This window comes from Salvelinus sp. IW2-2015, unplaced genomic scaffold (genome assembly GCF_002910315.2).
Source record: "Salvelinus sp. IW2-2015 unplaced genomic scaffold, ASM291031v2 Un_scaffold16503, whole genome shotgun sequence".
NCBI lineage: Eukaryota > Metazoa > Chordata > Actinopteri > Salmoniformes > Salmonidae > Salvelinus > Salvelinus sp. IW2-2015.
The window spans coordinates 56,497-82,929 of NW_019957616.1; the positions used below are offsets into that span (position 1 = coordinate 56,497).

The 26,433-nt window shown below is 43.6% G+C and overlaps 2 protein-coding genes across 2 annotated transcripts; one reads left to right on the plus strand and one right to left on the minus strand.

The window, feature by feature from the left end:
* Positions 1 to 3,884: 3,884 nt before the first annotated feature.
* On the minus strand, positions 3,885 to 14,943 carry taf7 (TAF7 RNA polymerase II, TATA box binding protein (TBP)-associated factor). Its single transcript, XM_024146700.2, has 12 exons — positions 14,767 to 14,943; positions 14,498 to 14,574; positions 14,086 to 14,164; positions 13,497 to 13,630; positions 13,025 to 13,145; positions 12,818 to 12,876; positions 12,097 to 12,169; positions 11,456 to 11,569; positions 9,413 to 9,613; positions 5,459 to 5,571; positions 4,715 to 4,774; positions 3,885 to 4,224 (listed from the first exon to the last, which is right to left on the minus strand). The coding sequence occupies exons 1-12, from the start codon at positions 14,804 to 14,806 to the stop codon at positions 4,180 to 4,182; spliced, it is 1,116 nt and encodes a 371-aa protein (XP_024002468.1). The 5' UTR covers positions 14,807 to 14,943; the 3' UTR covers positions 3,885 to 4,179.
* Positions 14,944 to 16,956: 2,013 nt separating this feature from the next.
* Positions 16,957 to 26,265, plus strand: LOC112080788 (sodium/hydrogen exchanger 6-like). The gene is made up of 10 exons (XM_070442712.1): positions 16,957 to 17,708; positions 19,937 to 20,136; positions 20,759 to 20,836; positions 21,295 to 21,371; positions 21,496 to 21,608; positions 22,008 to 22,113; positions 24,609 to 24,755; positions 25,648 to 25,748; positions 25,875 to 25,963; positions 26,086 to 26,265. The coding sequence occupies exons 1-10, from the start codon at positions 17,417 to 17,419 to the stop codon at positions 26,248 to 26,250; spliced, it is 1,368 nt and encodes a 455-aa protein (XP_070298813.1). The 5' UTR covers positions 16,957 to 17,416; the 3' UTR covers positions 26,251 to 26,265.
* Positions 26,266 to 26,433: the final 168 nt, after the last annotated feature.

Below are 26,433 nucleotides of genomic sequence, written 5' to 3' on the forward strand. Positions count from 1 at the left end.
TAGATTCTTCAAAGTAGCCACCCTTTGCCTCGATGACAGCTTTGCACACTCTTGGCATTCCATTAACCAGCTTCACCTGGAAGGCTTTTTCAACATTCTTGAAGGAGTTCCCACATATTCTGAGCAATTGTTGGCTGCTTTTCCTTCACTCTGCGGTCCAACTCATCTCAAACCATCTCAATTGGGTTAAGGTCGGGTGATTGTGGAGGCCAGATGCAGCACTCCATCACTCTCCTTCTCGGTCAAATAGCCCTTCTACAGCCTGGAGGTGTGTTGGGTCATTGTCCTGTTGAAAAACAATTGATATTCCCACTAAGTGCAAACCAGATAGGATGGCGTATCACTACAGAATGCTGTGGTAGCCATGCTGGTTATAAGTGCCTTGAATTCTAAATAAGTCACTGACAGTGTGACCAACAAATCACCGCCACACAACCACACCACCTCCTCCATGCTTCACGGTGGGAACCACACATGCGGAGATCATCCGTTCACCTACTCTGCGTCTCACAAAGACATGGCGGTTGGAACAAAAAATCTCAAATTTGGACTCATCAGACCAAAGGACAAGTAAGTCTCTTCTTCTTATTGGTGTACTTTAGTAGTGGTTTCTTTGCAGCAATTTGACCACGAAGGCCTGATTCATGCAGTCTCCTCTGAACTGTTCATGTTGAGATGTGTCTGTTACTTAAAGATTAAAGATCCCATGGCACTTATCGTAAGAGTAGGGGTGTTAACCCCGGTGTCCTGGCTAAATTCCCAATCTGGCCCTCAACCATCACGGTCACCTAATCATCCCCAGTTTACAATTGGCTCATTCATCCCCCTCCTCTCCCCTATAACTATTCCCCAGGTCGTTGCTGCAAATGAGAATGTGTTCTCAGTCAACTTACCTGGTAAAATAACGGATAAATAAAAAATACAAATAAAATAAAAACTTGAACTCTGTGAAGCATTTATTTGGCCTGCAATTTCTAAGGCTGGTAACTCTAATGAACATATCCTCTGCAGCAGAGGTATCTCTGAGTCTTCCTTTCCTGTGGCGGTCCTCATTAGAGCCAGTTTCATCATAGCGCTTGACAGTTTCTGGATTGACACACTGGACTCAACCTACACACTCATACATGCTTACACTGAGACTAAAACACACACATACACACACACACTACATACGCCCACACACACATAACACGCGCACAGATGCATACTGACACCACACACTTTCACCACATACGCTGCTGCTGCTGCTACTGTCTATTATCTATCTAGTTGCCTAGTCACTTTACCCCTACCTATATGTACATTGCTACCTCAATTACCTCATACCCCTCCACATCGACTCAGTACTGCTACTCCCTGTTTATACTCTAGCCATGTTATTACCTCGTACCCCTCCACATCGACTCTGTACTGCTACTCCCTGTTTATATTCTAGCCATGTTATTACCTCTACCCCTCCACATCGACTCTGACTGCTACTCCCTGTTTATATTCTAGCCATGTATTACCTCGTACCCCTCCACATCGACTCTGTACTGCTACTCCCTGTTTATATTCTAGCCATTTATTACTCGTACCCCTCCACATCACTCGTACTCTTACTCCCTGTTTATATTCTAGCCATGTTATTACCTCGTACCCCTCCACATCGACTCTGTACTGCTACTCCCTGTTTATACTCTAGCCATGTTATTTTGACTATTTATTTGTTATTCTCTGTGTATTTATTCCTCTTAGTCTTTAACTCTGCATTGTTGGAAAAGGACCCGTAATTAAGCATTTCACTGTTAGTCTACACCTGTTGTTTACGAAGCACGTGACAAATAAAATGTGAGTTGACTAGAGACAGGAACACCACACAAACATTGATGTGCCTCACGTCACCCCTGCTGGTTGATGAACCAGCGGCCCTAAACTAACAAATCACAATCAATAGCCCCATTTGACTTGCAAATGCTTCCTACTCTTTGTTTCTCCAGATGGAGAGAGAAATAGAGAAATTGAGGCGCACAAAAATATTTCTTTGTTTCAGTTTTTAATAAGAGCATGTAGGTGGCCACCGGAGGCTGCTTCATCTGCATGAGAAGGAGGAGAGGAGCAGCTTCCTCCCCCATCCCAGTGAACACTAATTACCAGAAAATTGAAAGTCCCTGAGTCTTCTGACTCTGACCTCTGTTTCACCTCGGGTAGGGGAAAGTGTGTGTGTCTGTGCGTTTGAACCAGAACGGTCGCTGGACTCACAACGGCATCACACCAGAACTCGGCCACCTCTCCGATCCTCATGGAGGTCAGCAGCGTCTCCCACACCTCCATCTTGAACATCTTCCCCACAAAAATCTAGTGCCGGCACTTTGGTTTTATGACTGCCGTCAATCACCCTGCGCTCAAAGTTGTCCAACAGCGTCTGGAGGGAGGGGGGGGGTAGAGAGTGGCAGAGCAGAGCAGAGGAGAGGAGGCTGTTGTCATATGTTCCAGAACGTTCCACTGTCAACACACACACATGTGCASATACACACACAGGGGGGTGTTTATGGACTCTGGCTGACCCTCTGCTCAATTCTGTCTGTATGTATTTGGAATGCTACGGCCCCAACCTCTTTTGCTCTCTTTAATGTGAGTCATTTGTATGCTGTGTTGGTTTGAACTATGTGGAACCGAGTGGGAGGCTCCTCGACAGAATGGGAGCAGCACAGAACACAATTGGGGAACGGGCCAGATATTCATGTTGGCATTGTCCCGGAAAATCTTTGTCATCCTTGGACTTCAGGCCCGGGGCCATATGGCTGGATGTGGTGAGGTGTCTGTGTGTGGTTAGGGGACGTCATCAGCCATAGATCAGTACCACACAGCCCGTGCACGAACACACTGATCCGCGACTGTTCAAACCCCACAGATGCCAATACGCTGTGTAGCAATTGCGTTGACCAAATGTTTGTGGTGTGTTACGCTCAGATACAGAATATTTTAATTGCTTGCATGAATTATTCAACAGAGTCTAATTGAGGTGGGCAGAGAGATACAATGATCTCAAAAAATATGCATCAGTCTGTGAAGTATTAATTACTACACAATGCTAATTATACATTGCATCATTTTCTCCACACATTAAACCCTAGGCATTTCTATAGTTCAGCGTTTTCTGAGATGGCAACCGATTCCGTACAGTATATAGGATGCTACTGTTGACCAGAGCACTATATGCTGGCCCTGGTCAAAAGTATTGCCCTATAAGGAATCGATGCCATCACGAATGCAGGGTGTTACCTTGGTCCCAGGCGTTAAACGTGGCACTGGGCCAGTCCCTCCAGCCAGAACGTTCTTCTTGGCTGTTCAGTAGGTACGTCTCCTCCATTTCGGGACCAAACCTCCTTTTCTGTAAACTGTCAGAATGTATAAAGGTGTATTTCATACCATGGGGCTACACTGCAGGCTCTGGGAGAAAGGCAGTGGAGCGTGTGCCACTTCCCAGTGTGTGTCTTTCTCCTCTCACTCTCCTGCTCTCCCTAATTAGCCTAGTGAGGCGGGATTGTTTGTGTTGGCGTCCTGCTGCAGCCCGGGGCATCCCTCCTGCTCTCTGACAGATGGCTGGATTACCAGAGTTTTGGAGATGGCCATTTTAATCTGAGTGTGCTAATCCACCCCCCCCTCAATCGTCAGAATAATCCCCTGTATGAAGTCAGAGGCGGGTGACCAGAGGAACATGTGAGGGCGAGGTAGAGAGAGATCACTGTGGAAGAAAATCTTTTTAGAAGGTAGGAGGGTAATCAGAGGATATAGGAGACCACTGTCCAGTCAACAGGGTTGATGACTTAGTATGTAATAGGTATGGTCACTCAGATGAAGTAAAACGGTGTCACTAGAAAATGTCAAACACAGACACACGATTGAATGGTAAAACAAAGTGTTTATTCATACAGAGTAGCAGACAGACAACCCTCATTCTATAATCCTACTAACACGACAACATCCCAGAATTAAAATAGGAACAATACAAAATAAAAATGAATCCTTCAACAAATTATGTCATGATGTCTGGAGGCTAAAGGGAAAATGTATAATGGAATGACACAGCATGTCACTGAGGAGGGTTGTCAGAGGTGGCAGATGCTTCTTCGCTCTTCCCCCGTGGTTCTCACTGCGCCTATTTGACACTTGGCTGCCCCCTGGTGGTCACTTGGGTCACTTTTCGATCAGCGAGTCCAGCTGCTCCTGAAGCGAGGCCAGCTGTTGGGACAGAGAAACGGAGCAGAGATCGGTTGATGCCGAACGCCCGGGTGTCATTGGTAGGCTAAGTGGATGATTAACACATCTTCCAACATTAACCAAGCTGATGTGAAGACAGACACAAGTTGATACAGATACTCAGATTGGTGTTAGGAGTTCTTGACAATCCAAATTAAGATTGATTAAGATTGAGCAAACCAATTGGCTTGGATGTTGGCTATAAAGACCACCCTTATCCTTCTAAAAGCTGGATGTGTAGGGATGTTCAGTCACTAGAGGAAGACAACAGCAGTTCTCACAAACAAACATGTTTCGGTTAGATTGTCTCTCTTATTCAAGCAGCGTAGTTGCACCTTCACATTCCTTTACAGCAAATGCTGCTTGATACCAAAGACAATAATTCATTACATTTATAACTCATAACCAACAAGAGGTCATAAACTGATGCAGTTTTAAAATGTCCTTTCCCGTCTTCCTCAGACAACATTACCTGCTCCATCTCTCTCTCCTCCTGATGGATAATTTCATTAAGCAGAGCCTGAAAGCGGTTCTGCAGAAAGAAGAGAGGGAGGGGAGGGAAAACAAAAAATGAGGTCAGTCATTAGACAGTTCCCTTAGTTTGTTTTGATGTTTGAAATTTCAGCATGCCGCCGTTTCCTAGCGAGCGTATCTTCCATCTGACAGAAAGGCCACTTGGAATGCCAGTCAGACAACCGTGACCTTTTKCTGTGGCTGTGATAATAACAGTGAAAGATAGATCACAGCCAGACCCGGCCAGCCGAGCACAGAGCTGAAACGACATGGTAAAAAAATAAATCTGTCCCCGCCCGTGTCTCACACGTTGTAAATCTGTCCCCGAAGAGCAGTTGGCGGAACAATGATTTTTTAATGCTCCCCCCCCCCCCCAAAGGGCTGATGGTGGAAATGTAATATTTATGCCTTCTTTATGCGGTCTGAGTTTGGGAAGTTTTACACTCAGTCGCTTAGAGGGGTAATATTCCACATAAAGACTTCTCCCTCCAAGGTTGCCTCGGTGTGTGTCTGCGTGTGTGAGTGAGAGAGTGTCTCGMTGTGTGTGTTTGAGTGAAAGTGTGAATATGAGTGTGGGGGTGAATATGAGCCTGCTACTAAGACTTGTTTTTGAAGGCCTTATTTATGAATCATCCTTTGTGGTCATCTCAGTCTGCTGAATAAATCAAACGTAATGTCAAAGTTGTGTGCGTCGATAACTCACCTTCAGGGCCTGGTTCTCCACCTTCATGATGAGGTCCTCCTGTTGTTTCTTGCGGGCGCGCGTCTCCTTCAGCTTGGCCTTCACACAGTCTATCTGCATCTGGTACTCCATCACTACAGGAACAGACAAAGGAACCATTCCCATCTCAAAACACACAGTCTACTTCATATCTCCATAGTATCAAGTGTATTCCTCTGCTTGTCTCCACTTTTTAAAGGAATAACCCACACTAAACAGAGAGTTTTCCCCCCCCCGAATGTTCTTCATTCGTCCCAAAATGTTGATGTTACAATTTGCATTTTGAAAGTCCTATATCTTGAACTTGATTGCTGACATGCAAAACATGTCGGGACKGTATCAAAAGTGGACTAATGAAGAAGAAAAACCACAGAAATATAGCTATTCCTTTAACCTACATTAGAGTGAAAACAATACGCTGGACGCCTACCACGAGACATGCATCAATTTAAGATACGTAGGACGCAGGGAAAGGAAAACTTGAAAGGAGGCGACTTGTATGGAGATTCAACCAACTGACTCTTCCACACACAGCACCACCAAGACCAGCCATTTGCTACAGGCCCAATTGAAGAAAGAAAAACAACCAGGGCTTCCTCTCTTTGACCTGCACTGATCAGGATACACAGAGGACAAGCTTCCTTCTTCCAGCTCCTTAATTAGAGTGTGAATGATGAAAAGGAGACATTGAGAAGCGGCCACCCAGGGCTTTTACTTGCGACATCGTTAAACGCACTAAAGAGGAACATGGGTACATATTGAAGATGAGCATGCTCCTCCCCAGATGACACTTACGTCAACAGTGAAGAGGCGACTCCGGGATGCCTCTTCACTTCACCATATCTCTGACTGGCCAATATAAAGAAAATATTAAGATGGGAAAAAGAACACAGACACTGGACAGAGGAACTCTGCCTAGAAGAACAGCATCCCGGAGTGGCCTCTTCACTGTTGACGTTGAGACTGGTGTTTTGTGGGTACTATTTAATGAAGCTGCCAGTTGACGACTTGTCAGCCGTTTCCAGCTACAATAGTCATTTACAACATTAACAATGTCTACACTGTATTTCCGATCAATTTTATGTTATTTTAAAATGGACAATTTTTTAAAATGTCATTTCAAAAACAAGGACATTTCTAAGTGACCCCAAACCTTTGAACGGTAGTGTAAATATTTTCAAACACATGCAACTTAAAAGTTTCATATCAAGAAATGTCCATTTGAAATCTTTTGGACATCAGAGTAATTTTGAAGAAACCTTATCTGAGTAAGAAAAGGATGTTCATATGATAGTTAAGATGTAAYAAATATATAAACTATTGGAACCAAGACTATTGGCACAGAGTGGAGGGAATGTTGGCGCTAACAAAATTCCAGGTCATGAAAATCTATGCTCAAACCAGTATAAACTAATGTATAGAATTGATTATACAAGAGACAGAATTCACCAATTCTACAGCYCAAAGGCAGAYTCATGACTTAAGTGTAAAACGAACAATGACTAAATAATGCACGCCTTCTGGGAATACTATAAAATCCAAAAGTTATGGGCGGAGTAAGAACGTTGGCAGTAGTATTACAATGTACATTCACTTTTAATCCGTCTGTCTGCATATTTCATGACACGGCATTTGGGGGTGTAGTGAGAAACTTGCTGGCTTAGACGATACTTTTCTCATATATCATCTTGAAAAAAACGTATACTTAATTGGAAATCAACWAATCCTCCATCGCACAATGGAAAGCAAATGCTTAATTATCTAAATGTTAAGTGTGTGGGCGACAGAGAGGAACAAAATGGTGCAGTTTGAGGCCATGTGTTGGAGAGTGATACGGGTGCTGGAGACTGGGCTGTGGGTCTGGGCAGGGATGATATAGTGGGATGGTATAGTGCCTCTGTATGTGGATGTTTTGTAAAAATATACATACACTGAACAAAAATATGAATGCAACATGCAAAAATGTCAAAGATATTCCTGAGTTATAGTTCATGAGGAAATCAGTCAATTTAAATAAATTCATTAAGCCCTAATCTATGGATTTCACATGACTGGGAATACAGATATGCATCTGTGGGTCACAGATACSTTGGGCCTCATGATCTCGTCACGGTATCTCTGTGCATTCAAATTGTAGTCAATAAAATGCAATTGTGTTTGTTGTCCGTAGCTTATGTCTGCCCATACCATAACCCCACCACCACCATGGGGCACTCTGTTCACAAGGTTGACATCAGCAAACTGCTCGCCTACACGACACCATACACATCTGTGCCATTGTGTTGTGTGACAAAACGGCACATTTTAGAATGGCCTTTTATTGTCCCCAGCACAAGGTGCACCTGTGTAATGATCATGCTGTTTAATCAGCTTCTTGATATACCACACTTGTCAGTTGGATGGATTATCTTGGCAAAGGAGAAATTCTCACTAACAGGAAGAATTTTTTAGAGATAAGATTTTTGTACGTGTGGAACATTTCTGGGATGTTTTATTTCAGCTCATAAAATATGGGGGCAACACTTTACATGTTGAATTTAGATTTAGATTGTTCTAGGACTCACATAGACCTAGCAACTTCGAGAGAAGACGCAACGTTGTGAGACTATTGAGATGGCGCAGTTGTCTAAGGCGGTCTAAGGCACTGCATCTCAGTGCTAGAAGCGTCACTACAGACCCTGATTCGATCCCGGGCTGTATCACAACCGGCCGTGATCAGGAGTCCCATAGGGTGGCGCACAATTGGCCCAGCGTCGTCCGGATTAGGGGAGGGTTTGGCCGTCATTGTAAATAACAATTTGTTCTTAACTGACTTGTTAAATAAAAAAATACAGACCCCAGGTATCAATTTCCTGATTTTAGTCAGTGCTTATCTTTTCCATTCATTTGGGGATTGAGSCATATAGACGGATCTACACAACTGATGTGATAGGACGCGGATTCAGCTTGACAGATTACTTTGGGTTTTAAAGTGTGCAATAGGCATATTTAAAGTGAATATAAGACCAGGCTAAGTGACTGAGGTGAATGTTAGCTTTCTGCTCCATAGAAATCGAAGGAATAGAACGGACTGCTCTCATTCTCTGGTCCACAGGGGCTCGTATTACTAAGGAACAGCGGTCATGTGGCTTCCATTCAATTCAATCAAAACCTAATACACACTGAGCCACCGTCTTAGCTAACATCATCCCACACAGTCAGTATTGATTGAAAACCCCTTTTCAGATGCCATGGTCCTCATTACAAGCACTACGTGTAGACGGCCACAGCCAGACTTTGAAAGAGGCAGCCCTACAAGAGTGTCGGGAGAGCTGCAGGACGGGGGTGGCTGTGTGACAGACGGTTCCATGTAAGCCAGTGAGCTGTCACAGAAAGCACAGTGGCTGAACCAGCCCCAGGAGGAGAGAGCGAGTACCTGTCCGTCTTCTGAATGGGGATATAACTGGAGATGAAGGGATAGGGAGGAGGGAGGGAGATGTCTCTCTGACCTAGAAAACTCAGCTTCATTCCAACTCAAGCMCACTTGTGTAGGGTGGGGTACTGCCGTCGTCCGTTTTGACATGGGGACATTGAGAGTGGTTCATGTGATTTGAGGTCATCTTATTGTCTGTCTGTACTCTGTGCTTCTGTGCTGCTATTACAGCCACATATCATCCCCCCGTTCCTCCTCTCCCCACATTGGCTGCTTATCCAATACTGTAGACAGGCACCATGTTTATACCAATTAAAAAACAATCACACTCCACTTAGAATAGAAATAACAATGTTATTGCAAAGGAACATGTTGTGTCAACCTGGGGACGGAATGCCAATCTCTTAATATCTATGACTGCAATCTTCAACCCCCCAATCGCCCCGGCGATGAAAAACAAACTCGCCCACTCTCCGTTGCCCTTCTTTCTCTTTCCACCACCCCTSTTCTCCATCCGGCCTCACCTATCTGGTTGTTCCTGTCTGCCTCGTCCCGAGCACCGTCTGATGACTCGTTGAGTTTGTCTTGGAGCTGTCTAACCAGGTCTTCCTCCATGTCCATGATGTTCAGGTCCTCGTCCTCATGACGCAGGTCCCCCTCATCCTCCTCGTCATCGCTGCTGCTGCTGATGTCGTTGAAGATCTCCCTCAGCTCATCACGTTGGGCTGGAAGAAAACATTGATTTTCACATTTTGTCAAATATAATATTTTTTTATAGATATTTTAATAATAATAATAATAATTCAGTCTTCTTACTGCGACCACTCCTCACCAACAAAACACAATCCTCCCTTTAGGACAGTTTTAGAAACACCAAGGCAGCTTTTCCCAAACTAGGGGRCCGGACCCCATGTGCGGTCACCTAATTTGAAAATGGTATTCGAACCAAATTSGCACTTGGTTCATAAAACCGGGAAAACATCAGTAACCTCCGGTAGCTGCTAGATGTGGCTGTAATAAACAGAGGTTTCTGTTTTCTTCCTACAAAGATGGCTCTATCTTTTGAATGGTTTAAAGGGGCAATACGCAGTAGCTACTGTACATACATTTTAGACCTATAAATGAATGATATGTACAGTGATTCTTGAAGAACTTATAAATGCCTCATGAGCTTAGCTCAACTGTCATACTCAATGAGAAACCAAAATACAAGCTTGTTTTACTCCAATGTCTGTAAACGAAGTAAATGTAAACAAACACTCACAACATGATACAGCTATCACTTTGATATCACGGATGGCCAGTCTTTGCAACCATACCTTTGTCTATGAATTTGAGAGTGGTTCCATTACTCCAGAGCACACTATCGTTTCAACTGCTGATTGCCGCTTTAAGCTACAAAAAATTATTGACTCAAGACATTTCAGCTTTTCCTTTTTTATTAATTTGTTTAAAAAGTTTCTAAAAATAATTCCACTTTGACATTATGGGGTATTGTGTGTAGGCCAGTGACACAAATCTAAATTTAATCCATTTTAAATTCAGGCGGCGACAAAAAAAACGGAAAAAGTCAAGGGTGTGAATACTTTCTGAAGGAACTGTATGTCTGTTGCAGAGACGAGAGCGCAAGTAAACAAGTTTTAATCAGTCAGGGAAATAAGTGCTGAAAACATGTTGGCTCACTATTTAAAAAGATGGAGAACAAGKTATAGCAGTGTATCCCAAACTAGGGGTCGKGAGAGAAACTGAAAAAATAAATAATAATAATCTTGTTTGGTTCCTAGAACCGGGGTTGTGTCAGTAACCTCTGGTAGCCGCTAGATGTGACTGTAATAAACAAAGAGGTTTCTGTTTTCTTCCTACAAATGTGGCTCTATCTTTTGATTGGTTTAAGCTACATATTATGACCCCATCACTGAAAGATTAGACTCTCAGGAACACGTATGGGTCTTCTGTTTCTCTTTACAATACCCAACAAGCCTCATTAGAACAGAGTGGACAAGACCAGGCACTAAATCACACTGGGGGGAAAAGAACATCAAGATCAAACAAAATGATTGTCTGATGATCTTCTGAACATCCCAATACTTTTCTGATGCATTTCAGTCACTTCAAACTTCCTTCAGACTGAAATACTGTCAAAAGTACTGTCAGACTGATTTGTAATAGACTGTCATAGCCCCAATGAAAAAAGTTAACATTGGCCGTTGATGACATCACTTTTTTACATGGTGGGGGGGGGGCACAAATTTTTTTTGATACCAAAATAGGGTTGTGGGCCAAAAGAAAGTTAGGGAAACCCTGCACTAAGGCCTACTGTACTACTGTACTGCGTTGGAACAGTGAAAGGCTATGTGGCATACTGTATGTTCTAACTTCTGTGTGGGTGTGATGGCCCTAAGGTGGTAGGAGCCTGTAATATCAGTTATGGCTCTCATTCCAAACATAGTCCACATATTGAATACATGTATTAAGTTAACTGAGTGTCACTCTGCACGGAAGCTACACATCTGCWAAATGATCATATTATAGTATTACTACATTTTGCCCACTTCCATGGTGCTTACCTGAGGAGCCATGCCCCATCTTGTGTCCCGATGTCCCAGGTGATGAGTCCAGGTTGGCCAGGGAGCCGTGGTTGTCTGCCTCCTTGGTCTCATCCTCAGCTATCACCTCCCAGCCTGAACGCCAAGTTAGGGAAATGTTGTACASCAAACACTACCTCACTGCTTTCATTAAGTTATGTCACGTTCCAGCTACTCAAAACTGGCTTCACTATGGGCCTACAAGGACATATTAACATGTACCACCGTCCATTGAAATCTACACTAAGGGAGGTGCACTCCGATGTTGATGCTGTCCCATGTTCTGTGCTTGTTTTCCCCCCCCACCAGGTAGGTTGACCGAGAACACATTCTCATTTACATCAACGACCTGGGGAATAGTTCCTCCTGCTTCATCATTTCATCACAGTGCTTATTGACGAAGGTGTTGGTGTGCAGGTCTCACATTAACACGTTAGCAGGATTTAGTTCAGGTGAGGCCCAGCAGAGTAGGGCCCCCGCTGGTCAACAGCTATTGGATGTGTTGTGTTTCATTTACAGTGCGTGTATAAAAGGGTACTGCAATACCTAGTGACGGTTTGGTGCAGCGTTAGAGACAGAGTGTTGTGCGCGTGTTTGCCCCAGTGAGCTAGCTTAAAGGATACGGACACTAACGGCCTCTGCGTCCGTGCTCAGTAATCGCTTCACCTCCTTCTCCACGTCGGGAGATTCGATGTACTGCAGAGGAAATCAGGTTAGACTTACTTCATGCCTCCAGACTGTTTGCATGCGCGCGCAGAGTACACACACACACACACACGCGCAGAGTACACACACACACACACACACCACACACACAAACACCCCCGAACACAACACACACACACACACACACACACACACACACACACACACACACACACACACACACACACACACACACACACACACACACACACACACACACACACACACACACACACACACACACACACACACACACACCACCCCTAGCGAATGGCTGGCCATGTGCCAGCAAACACATTAGCGATTAAGAACAGCGAGCCAAACCGATATGGTGTTGCACCTTAAAGATGATTTATTCAAAAGACAAAGTAGGAATCTTTCCTCTCACTCGCTCTCTGTCACTTGGATCAAAGCAGAGAGTTAGATTGCTCTCTTGCAAACCTTTGGGGCAAATGAAGATGGAAGGCCTTTATTTTTATGTAAATCTTAGTTTTTACATCCGCTGCAGTTCCTCTTTTATGAAATGTAAATGTGTTGTTTGAATTAAGGGCCTGGGACGAGATCCCGACATCATCTGAAGAAAATATTCACAAGATGAGGGGGAGAGAGRGCTCTAGGGGAAACACAAGATGTCAGTACCTTCTTTTTTGCCGTCTTCCTGAATCTTCTCTTCCTTGTGTTCTTTAGAGGACAGGTGACTGGAGACCAAAACATCATGATTTAAAGTTAACAGAACCATCAGAAAGGAAACTTGCAGATTGGCTGAGGCTTGAAGTTAAGTCTCTGCAGGCTGCAAAGTGCTACACTCAGCATATTTCAATACAGAGGGGATATATGCCTACTTACTGCCATGGTTCCACACAAACTTCTTGTCCTTGTCTTTGTCCTTCTTCTTCTTGGGGTCTACAGTACCGGTGGGTTCCTCCAAGGGAGGGTAGAGGTCTCCATCCAACGTGCACACCAGCATCTACCCCACACAGAACAGGGTCAAAGAGCAATGAATAATCAACCTTATAGAATGCTTGAAAATATATAAACCAACACTATGTGAGGTCATTATCAATAATCCCTGGTTCTAATTCCCGAGCCGACTAGGTGAAAAATCTCTCGGCGTGCCCTTGAGCAAGGCACTGAACCCTCATTGCTCCTGTAAGTTGCTCTGGATAAGAGCGTCTGTTAAATGACTGAACTGTCATACAGAAACAGGGCATTCTAAATCTTAGAGCAGACACTGCAGCCATTGACAACTGGTCTGGAGACTTCATACACCATCCTACTCCTATATGGTGCTTGTATGAGAGCATCCTTCCTGTCCTACCTGACAGACGTCAGCAGTCTTATAGAAGGTCTTCTTGTCCACTGTTTTCAGAGACTCCAGGATGCAGGGCAGATCCACCAGTTTACACGCCAAAGGCACACGGTCCACTCTCACGATGCCATGACGACCATCAGCTGCAGAACATCATACGATGTCATTTCACACACAGAAAAATAATTTGACTACTGGTCACCTATCACAGGTTTACTTGAATGTCCGTTGTAATTATCCTACTTCTATGATTTCATCCTTATGTTGGCAATAGGTGCTTTCTTGGGAAGGAATGGCCATTCTGTAATGTGATGCTGGTATAACTGCTTCTGAACCAAAAAAGGTTAAATGAGCACCAGGGTTAAACAAGGTTCCCTCTACTTTAATTTCAAGTTGCTTCATTAGCATGATTAATGAGGCCAATTTACCTTATCCTTGATTTGAATTATGCAAATTACAAAGCCTAACTTACTATATTACAGAGTGTGACCAACTTCCTTTGCGGCAGATGGTAATATTGTGAGTGAACAGTTAGGACCATTCCATGAAAACAACAAGGAACACTTGAACTAACAAGACATGAAGGCTCAATACCTACCGTGCAGTTCAATGGTGAGTCTGTCTTTGAGGTTCATGCTGCTAGACTGGGCAATACATCTCACTGTTGAGGCATATTCCTTTGACAGAGATCATGCAGTCAAAATATACATCAATTCCGAAACAGTTTATTCCATGTCAAGTATGATTTCCTTTATTTCAAGATATGGGTGCACAGAAAGGTACAATACAGGCAAACGAGTGTTCGAGTCTCAGGTTCAATTATGGTTGGCAATTATAAATCAATCATGGTGACATTCATTCTGATACAATATTCACACGTTTCAGCATGTAGACTGTAGCTAAGTTGGTTAAAAAATAGCATCATTTTGAATTTGAGATAGATGGCTATTAAAAAAATACACAAAACCAAAAATGCTCCTCATCCCATTATATTCCATATGTTTTCTTACCGTAGGCAGCCGCAGGACAAATTGACTCTCCAGCTCATGGGGTGCATCATCTTTGTTTTTCGAACCGACCTTTCCCACTGCAAATCAGTGCATAATAACATATTAATAGTCATATTTGGTAGGTTTGATTATCTAGCTAGCTAGCCAGCTAGCTGGTTAGTTAGCTAGCTGGCTAGTTAGCTGTCTGGTTGAGTTTCTATTAACGTTAACGTTACGCTAGCTTCACCGAAGACAGGCGATCTCCTATTCCACATGTTAACAAAACGTACCTTTTATTTTGGAGTTCGATTTGGTCTTTTTGTTCTGCATGGMGACTACTTGAAATGAAAAATAAAGAGCCTTGTCGATGCACACACAGCTAGAAACAACACAGCAAACCGGAAGACTCTTCTTTMATTACGTTTGACCTAATTCAATGGACTATTCCGCCACCTACTGGTCAGAATGGGAGCAGGACGGTAGTAAATCCCTTTCGGAAAAATATTGCAGTCAGTGCAGTGTAACTGCAGCACACACAGTGCCGTATAACGCCTCGATCACACCGACAGAGTTTAGTACACCGAAATACATTCATTTCCGATGTTACGCTGCGTTTTCCTTTCAGCATTGGGTTGCAGAAGCAGTTGTAGAACGTTCTGTGTGTTGCATACGTTGGATTTATGGAACATATGAGTCAAACTGTATGTATGTGTGAATGGTTTGACAGAAATGGTAGCAGAAGGTGAATGTTGAACTTTTGTTGCACACATATCCAGATGACGCTGCATACCATTTTGCATTAGCCTAGACTCGCTCTAATTCACATACAGCCCCAACAGATCCACAGATGACAATCTCTATTGCACTCCACACTGCCCTTCCCACCTGGACAAAAGGAACACCTAGGTGAGAATGCTGTTCACTGACTACAGCTCAGCTTTCAACACAATAGTGCCCTCCAAGATCATCACTAAACTAAATACCCTGGGATTAAACACCTCCCTCTGCAAATGGATACTGGACTTTTTGACAGGCCGCTCTCGGCTGGCAAGGCTATGCAACAACACATCTGCCACGCTGACCCGCAACACAGGGGCCCCTCAGGGGTGCGTGCTTATCCCCCTCCTCTACTCCCTGTTTACCCACAACTGTGTGGCCACACATGACTCCAACACCATCATTAAGTTTTCTGTTGACATGATGGTAGTAGGCCTGATCACCGACGATGATGAGACAGTTTACAGGGAGGAGGTCAGAGATGTGGCAGTGTGGTGCCAGGACAACAACCTCTCCCTCAACGTCAGCAAGATAAAGGAGCTGAAACTACAAGAAACAGAGGGCCAAACACGCCCCCATTCACATCGATGGGGCTGTAGTGGAGACGGTCATAAGCTTCAAGTTCCTCTGGACCTATCACTAAGTTCCTGTCATGGTCCAAACACACCAAAACAGTTGTGAAGAGGGTACGACAAAAATTCATAACAAAAATAAGCTTTTTATCTTAATTTAAGCTTAGGGTTAMGCATAAGGTTAGCGGTGTGGTTAAGGTTAGGGTTATGGTTTTATTTTTATTTTAAGAAGAGAAATTGTATGGGCGGGGTTTATTCTTTGTGGCTGTGTTAACAACTCATCCAGAACGCCGCAGCCCGTCTGGTGTTCAACCTTCCCAAGTTCTCTCACGTCACCCCGCTCCTCCGCTCTCTCCACTGGCTTCCAGTTGAAGCTCGCATCCGCTACAAGACCATGGTGCTTGCCTACGGAGCTGTGAGGGGAACGGCACCTCCGTACCTTCAGGCTCTGATCAGGCCCTACACCCAAACAAGGGCACTGCGTTCATCCACCTCTGGCCTGCTCGCCTCCCTACCTCTGAGGAAATACAGCTCCCGCTCAGCCCAGTCAAAACTGTTCGCTGCTCTGGCACCCCAATGGTGGAACAAACTCCCCCACGACGCCAGGTCAGCGGAGTCAATCACCACTTTCCGGAAACACCTGAAACACCACCTCTTTAAGGAATACCTAGGATAGGATAAAGTAATCCTTCTAACCCCCCCCCCTTAAAAGAGTTAGATGCACTATTGTAAAGTGGTTGTTCCACTGGATATCATAAGGTGAATGCACCAACTTGTAAGTCGCTCTGGYTAAGAGCGTCTGCTAAATGACTTAAATGTAATGTAAATGTAACTAGTAACCATCGTACTACTAGAGTGACGTCTTTAACTTCCCGGTCAAAATCCAAAGCAAACTTCATAATAAGAGTTCTAACCAGAAAAACTATATCTCAAGAGTTAATAATAATATCTACAAATCAATATATAGTTTGACACATTCATCACTAATATGGGCACATACAATTAGCAGCATTATCATATTTTATTTTTATCAACCGAAAATACTTTTAATTTGAACAATAAAAAAATGCAATACGGAGACAAAAAACATTTTCCCTTCCGGAACCATCCATCGCCAGGAAGGGACAGAAGAGAGGAGGCTATTTTTAGAAGATTAAGGAAAGAATCCAACAGGAAAGTGTGATTATTGCCAGGAAACAGAGACCGAGGAGCATGTATTGCTACAGTGTGGGCAGTATCAGAGGAAAGAGAGAGGCTGAGATCTAGTATGAGGGAGAAGGGGATACAGGAAATCATTTTAAAGATTATATTGAGTAGAACTTTATTAGATATAGTCTCAAATATGTTGTTATATTTTTTTAAAGCAACGGGGCTGGCAGGTAGGATTTAGTTTCTCCCTGCCTCTGGCCCATACTCCAGTACAGAAGGTGGCGATAATGCACCATAACGTTTGATGCCAACCGCCGATAAACCCCACCGAAGAGAAGGAAAACATCAATCTACTGTTGCTGTCTCCGCTTAGTTATCTCGCATGAAATATATATTTAGAAACCTTGAATAACGACAACGTAGCTACTATCTTGAAGATTGAATGTTCAACATGGGTTACAATAAATTCAGAGTCAACGCTACTCGGAAGATGTCGAAGACGTTAGCCTTGACCGTTCTAACCTGTTTGTCGTTCTGCATCAGTGTTTGCAGGGCAGAGGATAGTGCCATGGAGAACATCGTAACAGAGAGGAAGGTTGAAGATAACCACAGACAAGACAGTGCCGACCTGCTGATTTTCATCATGCTCCTAACCCTTACGATTTTAACTATATGGTTATTCAAGCACCGTCGTTTCAGGTTTTTGCATGAAACGGGACTAGCTATGATCTATGGTGAGTATGGGTGAGAGGCCCACTTGTCAGGAGACTGCATGATGTCATTGATATTGTTATTACTCATCGTCATATTGTTTATGTAGTTAGCTATACAGGTCATTGCATCTTTACGTAGCATTTCTAATATACCTGTAGACTCCCAGTCATTGCGCTAACGCTAGTTASCATTGTCGTGCGAAACTACCGCTAACTTCATTCATACTGCACGCAGAGACATTGAAAAAATGGTATCCACGAGTTCATCTGACTCGGAGGAAGTAGAACAAGGAACTAACTCTCACAGTATTCCTTTAACATTACCTGGAAATATGCTGACAGTGTTGTCATTCCTATAGGGATGCGGTAGAGACAACATAATGCCTAGCTAGGTCTATGTGAGTCCTAGAATGGCTGTATCACTGTTATACTGAACAAAAATATAAACTCATGCAACAATTTCAAATATTTTACTGAGTTAGTTCATAGAAGGAAATCAGTCGATTGAAATAAATTATTTAGGCCCTAATCTATGCATTTCAAATGACTGGGTATACAGATATCTGTTGGTCACAGAAACCTTTAAAAAAAAAAATAAGTAGGGGCATGGATCAGAAAACCAGTCGGTATGACCACCGTTTTTTGCCTCATGCAGCGCGACACATCTTGTTCGCATAGAGTTTGACCAGGTTGTTGATTGTGGCCTGTGGAATGTTGTCCCYTTCCTCTTCAATGGCTGTGCGAAGTTGCTGGATATTGTTGGAAACTGGAACACGCTGTCATACATGTTGATCCAGAGCATCCCAAACAAGCTCAATGGGTGATATGTCTGGTGATTATGCAGGCCATGGAAGAACTGGGACATTTTCAGCTCACAGGAATTGTGTACAGATCCTTGCGACATATGGCCGTGCATTATCATGCTGAAACATGAGGTGATGAATTGCACGACAATGGGCCTCAGGATCTCATCACGGTATCTCACAGCATTCAAATTGCCATCGATAAAATGCAATTGTGTTTGTCGTCCGTAGCTTATGCCTGCCCAAACCATAACCCCACTGCCACCATGGGGCACTCTTCACAACGTTGACATCAGCAAACCTCTTGCCCACACGACACCATACACGTGTCTGCCATCTGCCCGGTACAGTTGAAACCGGGATTAATCRGTGAAGAGCACACTTCTCCAGCATGCGAGTGGCCATCAAATGTGAGCCTTTGCACACTGAATTCGGTTATGACGCCGAGCTGCAGTCAGGTCAAGACCCTGATGAGGACGACGAGCATGCAGATGAGCTTCCCTGAGATGGTTTCCGACAGTTTACGCAGAATTTATTCGGTTGTGCAAACCCACAGTTTAATCAGTTTTCCGGCTGGCTAGTCTCCGACGATCCCGCAGGTGGAGAAGCCGGATGTGGAGGTCCTGGGATGGCGTGGTTACACGTGGTCTGCGGTTGTGAGGCCGGTTGGACGTACTGCCAAATTCTTTAAAGCGACATTGGAGGCAGCTTATGGTAGAGAAATTAACATTAAATTCTCTGGCAACAGCACTGGTGGACATTCCTGCAGTCATCATGCCAATTGCACGCTCCCTCAACTTGAGACATCTGGCGTTGTGTGACAAAACTGCACAATTGTATTGTCCCCAGCACAAGGTGCACCTGTGTAATGATCATTCTTTTTAATCAGCATCTTGATATGCTACACCTGTCAGGTGGATGGATTATCTTGGCAAAGGAGAAATGCTCACTAACAGGGATGTAAACTAATTTGTGCACAAGATTTGAGAGAAATATGCTTTATGTGTGTCTGGAACATTTCTGGGAGCTTTTATTTCAGCTCATGAAACATGGGACCAACACTTTACCTGTTGCGTTTATATTTTTGTTCAGTGTACATCTCTGTTGTTGGGAAACAATATTCATGCCTGATCAGTTATGCGACTGTGCATGCACTAAACCCATACCGTTCTGTGTTATACACCCAGGAAGGTCCAACTTGCTTCAGTGTTTTACTGTACTTTAGTATAGTACTCTCTACTCCATGCACGTCCCTGAAGCCTGTTACCTGGTTATTTATTTACAATTCACAAGGTGCTGCTGTACCAGCTTTAAGGGTGGAGAGGACAAATGTGAACCCAGTTAGCATGGGTTACCTTGTGCCATGTACTGTAGGGGCTTTCATAGGTGCAATTCTGTGTTTGTTCACCCCATTTAATTCCCTCTGTTCCCTCTCTCTCCCTCCAGGTGTGCTGGTTGGGGTGGTCCTGCGCTATGGTATCCACGTACCCCGTGACATTAGTAACGTCACCCTCAGTTGCCATGTCAATGCCAGCCCGCCCACACTGCTCGTCAACGTCAGTGGCAAGTTTTACGAGTACAGTCTGAAGGGTGAGATCAGCCCCTCTGAGATCAATGATGTACAAGACAACGAGATGCTTCGCAAGGTAGAGTCCCAAACAGATGTGGTCCTAGTTATGAATGGCTTGACTGACCAAAACAGTGGATGCTTACAGATGGCATGGTTGTTGTCTGAACGTGTTTCTTCATATCTGAAGTGCTGTTTGGGAGGCTTAGTACGAATCAGGCAAGTAGGTTGCCTTTGTTGACATATTTCCTTCTCAATCTTTCCCTAGACATTTTCCACACTTACTCACTGTCTGACACACACTCATGAGACTGTGTCTAACTCGGAGCATAGCATATGTAATCAGTCATGTCCTGAGGTAGCCTACAGAGCACTATTCAGCTCTGTTCTATGCAAACACTGTGTCACCTGATCAGAGAAAATAAACCTTTCCTTGATGCCATTTAGGACTTAGAGTTGATGTCAGCCTAAAGAGGCTTGATCAGAACTAGGCCTAACCGTAGGACATTGGATTAACAAACATAACAACTAGCGCTATTTTCATCCATCAACACAATTGAAAAGGGATTTAGAACCCTTGTTAGTTATAATTAGATTCTAACTAATAATAACAGGTTTTATTAGTTGTAGTCTTCCATAGTCAGTGGGACACTACAGTTCAGTCATGTAATTTTTCCTTGTGTTTTTCCTCTTTTCTATAGGTGACCTTTGACCCCGAAGTGTTCTTTAACATCCTCCTGCCCCCCATCATCTTCCATGCCGGCTACAGTCTGAAGAGGGTAAGACATGTAGTTAMTTGTTTAAAGATGCTCTATGCAGAAATCGCTCTGCCATTTCCTGGTTGCTAAAATGCTAACAGTTTGCCTAATTTCAGTTTGTGATAAAACAAGCAAGTATAGTGTAGATAATCATTTTACCATCTAAACCGCAGTGAGAAATATTTTCCAGAACCAKAYATATTGTATTTTCAGATGAAGCTGGTGTACAAAACCAAAAGTAAAAGATACAAAAACTAAACTTAAATATGGGGAGCATAGAAATAGTGCACACAGAACAGATTTACCACTTCTTAGACTTGCTTTCAATGATAATGACAGATCTATAACACGCATTTCCATGTGAATTTGGTCAGGTCGCCCAAAAAGTTACATWTTGCAGCATTAAATGATAGTTAAATCACAGTGTTGATTTGTTCTTGGGTAATATTTAGGCCTAATCCTTCATCTAATTCTCCCAGAGACACTTCTTCAGGAACATGGGGTCCATCCTAGCCTATGCCTTTCTGGGAACAGTCATATCATGTTTCATCATTGGGTGAGTTTATACCCTGCATTATACATGTATGCATTACATCTGTGTGTTTATGCACCTTTAGTCCTTTGTGTGACATGTCAGAGAAATGCTCAGCTGAAGTAGCATGATCTCTGTCTCTGTGCAGGTTGCTGATGTATGGCTGTGTCACGCTGATGAAGCAAGTGGGACAGCTTGATGGGGACTTCTTCTTCACTGACTGCCTGTTGTTTGGAGCCATCGTCTCTGCTACTGACCCCGGTACAGACCCCGTTCACCTCAGTCACCTCTTTAGTACACTACATAATGGTCAACCACTTGCTTCACTAGTAATATGCCTAGTTCATACATAGTTATTTAAAGGGGGTTTTCCTGATTCACAAGCTGCAAATACATGCACTGCCACTAATTATTTCAGTGACTGGAATAATGTGAGTTGTGGAATATAGCATAGGCTGATGTACTGAATGTTATGACTGCACACACCACCAGTGATTTCTAACTTATAGGGCTCTATTTGTGGGTTGTTTTTAGTAGAATGTTGCCAACTATATGTTGCCCGTCTTACATTCTAGAATGTGGTCTTGGGGSTCCATCTGCATGTGATTGTGCCATTCTGTAGACAGTCTAACGTGGGTTACTGTGTCTCTCGTCCTGCAGTGACGGTGCTGGCCATCTTCAACGAGCTGCAGGTGGACGTGGATCTGTACGTTCTGCTGTTTGGAGAGAGCGTTCTCAACGACGCCGTGGCCGTGGTGCTGTCCTCGTGAGTCCTCCGTCTTAACCTGACACACCTGTCTACCGTCTGTCTGTGCGCCTGTGTGTACACACTCACGTTGTGAAGTTCTGTGTTTTGTCTTTGCGATCCATTGTTTTGAAGCTTTGGCTGACAAACCTCATCTTTCAACAGATGTGCTTTGAAACTGTTTTTAAATTATTTAAAAATATATAATTTGGGCAGGATAAGGGGGTGTTTGGCCTACACACCCACACAGGTTCATGGACATGCGCACACAGACACCCTCAAACAACTTGTTGGTATGGATTGTCCTGTGTATAACCTGGCACTATACCAATAACAAGCCTAGTATTAATACTGTGAGGCTGACCTTTTGGTAACCCTAACCACTACATTCCCTCTGCCGGGAACTCTTTATTATTTCAGAATTCGGTTGTGTTATGMTTGGCTCAGTGCGGGGGTGCGGCACGCCCCTGGAGCCAATCAGTGGGTAGAGGGTGTGGCGGCGACGCGAGACACTCCCCTGAACTGGTGTGCTAGCTCAGTGCTTTTGTAGTGGTTTCTTTTTGCGTCGTTAGAACATGCACGGCAAATGACCAGCTATTACACTCCATATAGCAGATATGAACCACAGCACAAGTACAACCCAGAAAGGGATAGTTCTCTCAAATCAAAGTTCGTCAGGTGTTTGCAGAACCTAAAGGTTTTGAGTATTGAGCCCATATTAGATCCAGAGGTATGCATTAGGGAAAATCTTGAGGCACCAATTAAAACTGCAACCCGGTTCTGGTGGTATGGAGTCCTGGTGATTTGCTGTTTGGGTGATACAAGTTTGTTGTTACGTCCAGTGGAGGCTGCTGAGGGGAGGACGGCTCATAATAATGGCTGTAATGGAGTCAATGGAATGGTATCAAGCACATAAAACAAGTGGTTTCCATTCCATTGACTCCATTTGGATTTTGACATGTTATCTAACATCACTAATTCCAAGCTTCAGCTAATCTTTCATGAGTGGTTCCCCATATTTTACCAGTTTCAAAATCTAGGCCTAATAGTTCCTCCAGTTTGAATTGAATGAAAAGCTGTTGAAGTTCTTAGGGAGTTCTTAGGGATAGATGTATCTAACTTGAAGATATATCTAACTTGGTAGCTGGAATACCTGAAGATATATCTAACTTGGTAGCTGGAATACCTGAAGATATATCTAACTTGGTAGCTGAGAGATAGCGCTGAAATATATTCTTATATCTGTATCTGAATACATTAAGATATATATAACTTGGTAGCTGGAATACATATAAGATTTAATCTAACTTGTAGCTGAAATACATAATAGATGTATCTGACTTGGTAGCTGCAATACCTGAAGATGTATCTGACTTGGTACGCTGGAATACCTGAAGATGGATCGGACTTGGTAGCTGGAATACCTGAAGATGGATCGGACTTGGTAGCTGGAATACCTGAAGATGGATCGGACTTGGTAGCTGGAATACCTGAAGATGGATCGGACTTGGTAGCTGGAATACCTGAAGATGGATCGGACTTGGTAGCTGGAATACCTGAAGATAATCGACTTGGTAGCTGGAATACCTGAAGATGGATCGGACTTGGTAGCTGGAATACCTGAAGATGATCGACTTGTAGCTGAATACCGGAGATGGATCGGACTTGGTAGCTGGAATACCTGAAGATGGAACGGACTTGGTAGCTGGAATACCTGAAGATGGAACTGACTTGGTAGCTGGAATACCTGAAGATGGATCGAACTTGGTAGCTGMAATACCTGAAGATGGATCGAACTTGGTAGCTAGAATTCCTATAGAACCCTCTAGTGTAGCACATTGCTACTAAAAGAATGGCATCACGTACAGTACTTACTAGCAGATGTCCATACACAAATATTTACATACTGTAGTACAATCTCATCATTCCTTAATGATTTCCATATGAAACTATGAAAGCAAGTCACACCGTATTTGCCTAAGAGATCCATCTGCACTTCAAACAGACTGGGCATGCAAACGGTAGTACTAGTACTATACAGTGTAGTCTTTGGTCGCTAGGATCGTTCTGATCTTCAGTTATGGGGACCACTAGGATCATTCTGATCATCAGTTATGGGGACCACTAGGATCATTCTGATCATCAGTTATGGGGACCACTAGGATCATTATGATCATCAGTTATGGGTCCACTAGGATTAAGCCCTCCCCTGGTCTGTAGGAATATACCATACCTTGGTTCTGATATCAATGGGTTGCAGATTATTCAAGACTTTCAACCTTCTCAGGATGAAAGCACATTGTAAAGCAGCTCTCTAGTTCTGTAATTATACCAAATTATCCATGTTTTCTTTAAGTATTCTGCAAGCAAGGCACATTCATTTCTAGGCTCCAGAAATGCTACAGTACATACCAGTATTTCATTTCCAGCCTTATAACACTTCATCCACCCACATAGGGCACCTGAACTGTTCTGTTATGTTGTACCTTTTCTAATATTGACTGTGTTTGTACCAGGTCCATCGTGGCGTACCAGCCGGAGGGGGACAACAGTCACACCTTTGAGGTGATGGCCATGTTGAAGTCTTTCGGGGTGTTCCTGGGTGTTTTCAGTGGATCATTCGCCCTGGGGGTGGCCACCGGGGTCATGACAGCACTCATATCCTTTACGCAGTGATATACATCCTGTGTGATTTGAGTGTCTAGAAATATATAGATTGATGTTGCAATAACATCAAGGTTAGAAACAGATGGAAATGCTTTTGTTCTTGTATTAGAATGTATTAAGTTATGGTTTTTGGTATTATCAACTTGCTTGTTGCTATATGTTGAACTTAATTCTCTAAGCTTCTCTGTAAAAAACAACATAGCAAAACAGATTAAACTGCCTTCCATTTCAAAACTAGTTCACTGCAATTTTCACTTCCTCCATGAAATGTGGGAACTGAGAATTGGCCACGCTCTCTGAGCCATTCTTCTCCATCTCTGCCATGGTGGCAATAGCTAGTGTATAGTGAGTTGTGTAGTGTATACACTAAGTGTATAAAACATTAGGAACACCTTCCCAGTATTGAGTTGCCCTCAACAGGTTTCAAGTGTTCCACAGGGATGCTGGTCCATGTTGACTCCAATGCTTCCCACGGTTGTGTCAAGTTGGCTGGATGTCCTTTGGGTGGTGGACCATTCTTGATTCACACAGGAAACRMTTGAGGGTGAAACCCAGCAGCGTTGCAGTTCTTGACACACTCAAACCGGTGCACCTGGCAGCTACTACCATACCCCTGTTCAAAGGCACTTAGATATTTTTGTCTTGCCCATTCACCCTCTGAATGGCACACATACACAATCCAGGTCTGGAGGCTTAAAAATCCTTCTTTAACCTGTCTCCTCCTTCGTCGACACTGATTTGAAGTGGATTTAACAAGTGACATCAATAAGGGATCATAGCTTTCACCTGGATTCACCTGGTCAGTCTGTCACGGAAATAGCAGGTGTTCCTAATGTCAGTGTAGTGTTTCATGTCGTATTTTCTCCTTGACTGTTCTCCTCACGTCACTAAGTTCACTAAGCTGAGAGACTTCCAGCTTCTGGAGACGGCTCTCTTCTTCCTCATGTCCTGGAGCACCTTCTTAATGGCTGAGGCCTGTGGCTTCACAGGTAAACCCTCATCTTAACGCAAAGCTACACTCAGGTCATGGTCCCACCCCACGGGTTATTTTTCATCACCCAGCTTATTGTGGTTAATCACGATGTGGGTGTGTCTGCTTGATGTTGTGTGTGCAGGTGTGGTGGCGGTGCTGTTCTGTGGGATCACTCAGGCTCACTACACCTTCAACAACCTGTCCCCTGAGTCCCAGGACAGGACCAAACAGGTGAGGACAACGTTTACCGTTGCAGTTATTTACGGGCAAGCTACTTTGGACAGCAATGTCATCTGCTAAATGTTGACGTTCCATCAGAGTCCCTGAAAGGTTGTTTTTGTGTTGTCTTGTAGTTGTTTGAGCTGCTGAACTTCCTGGCGGAGAATTTCATCTTCTCCTACATGGGTCTGGCGTTGTTCACCTTCAAGAACCACATCTTCAACCCCACCTTCATCGTCGGGGCTTTCGTATCTTTACTCAACTATAATACTTCAATTAATATTCAACTTTTGATTTAGTAGCACTGTAGGGAGTTAATGTGGAGTATGGACTATATTGCATGTAAAGTTGGTGAAACCAGAAAGGTCATGGTAAGAACAAAAATTCTATAGCTTTTTAATGTTTTTTAGAGTGCAAATATTCAGTAGACTGGAGGGGTTTCTTTGTTTCTCTGGACTGTTTGGAGGCCTCCTTGACAGTGT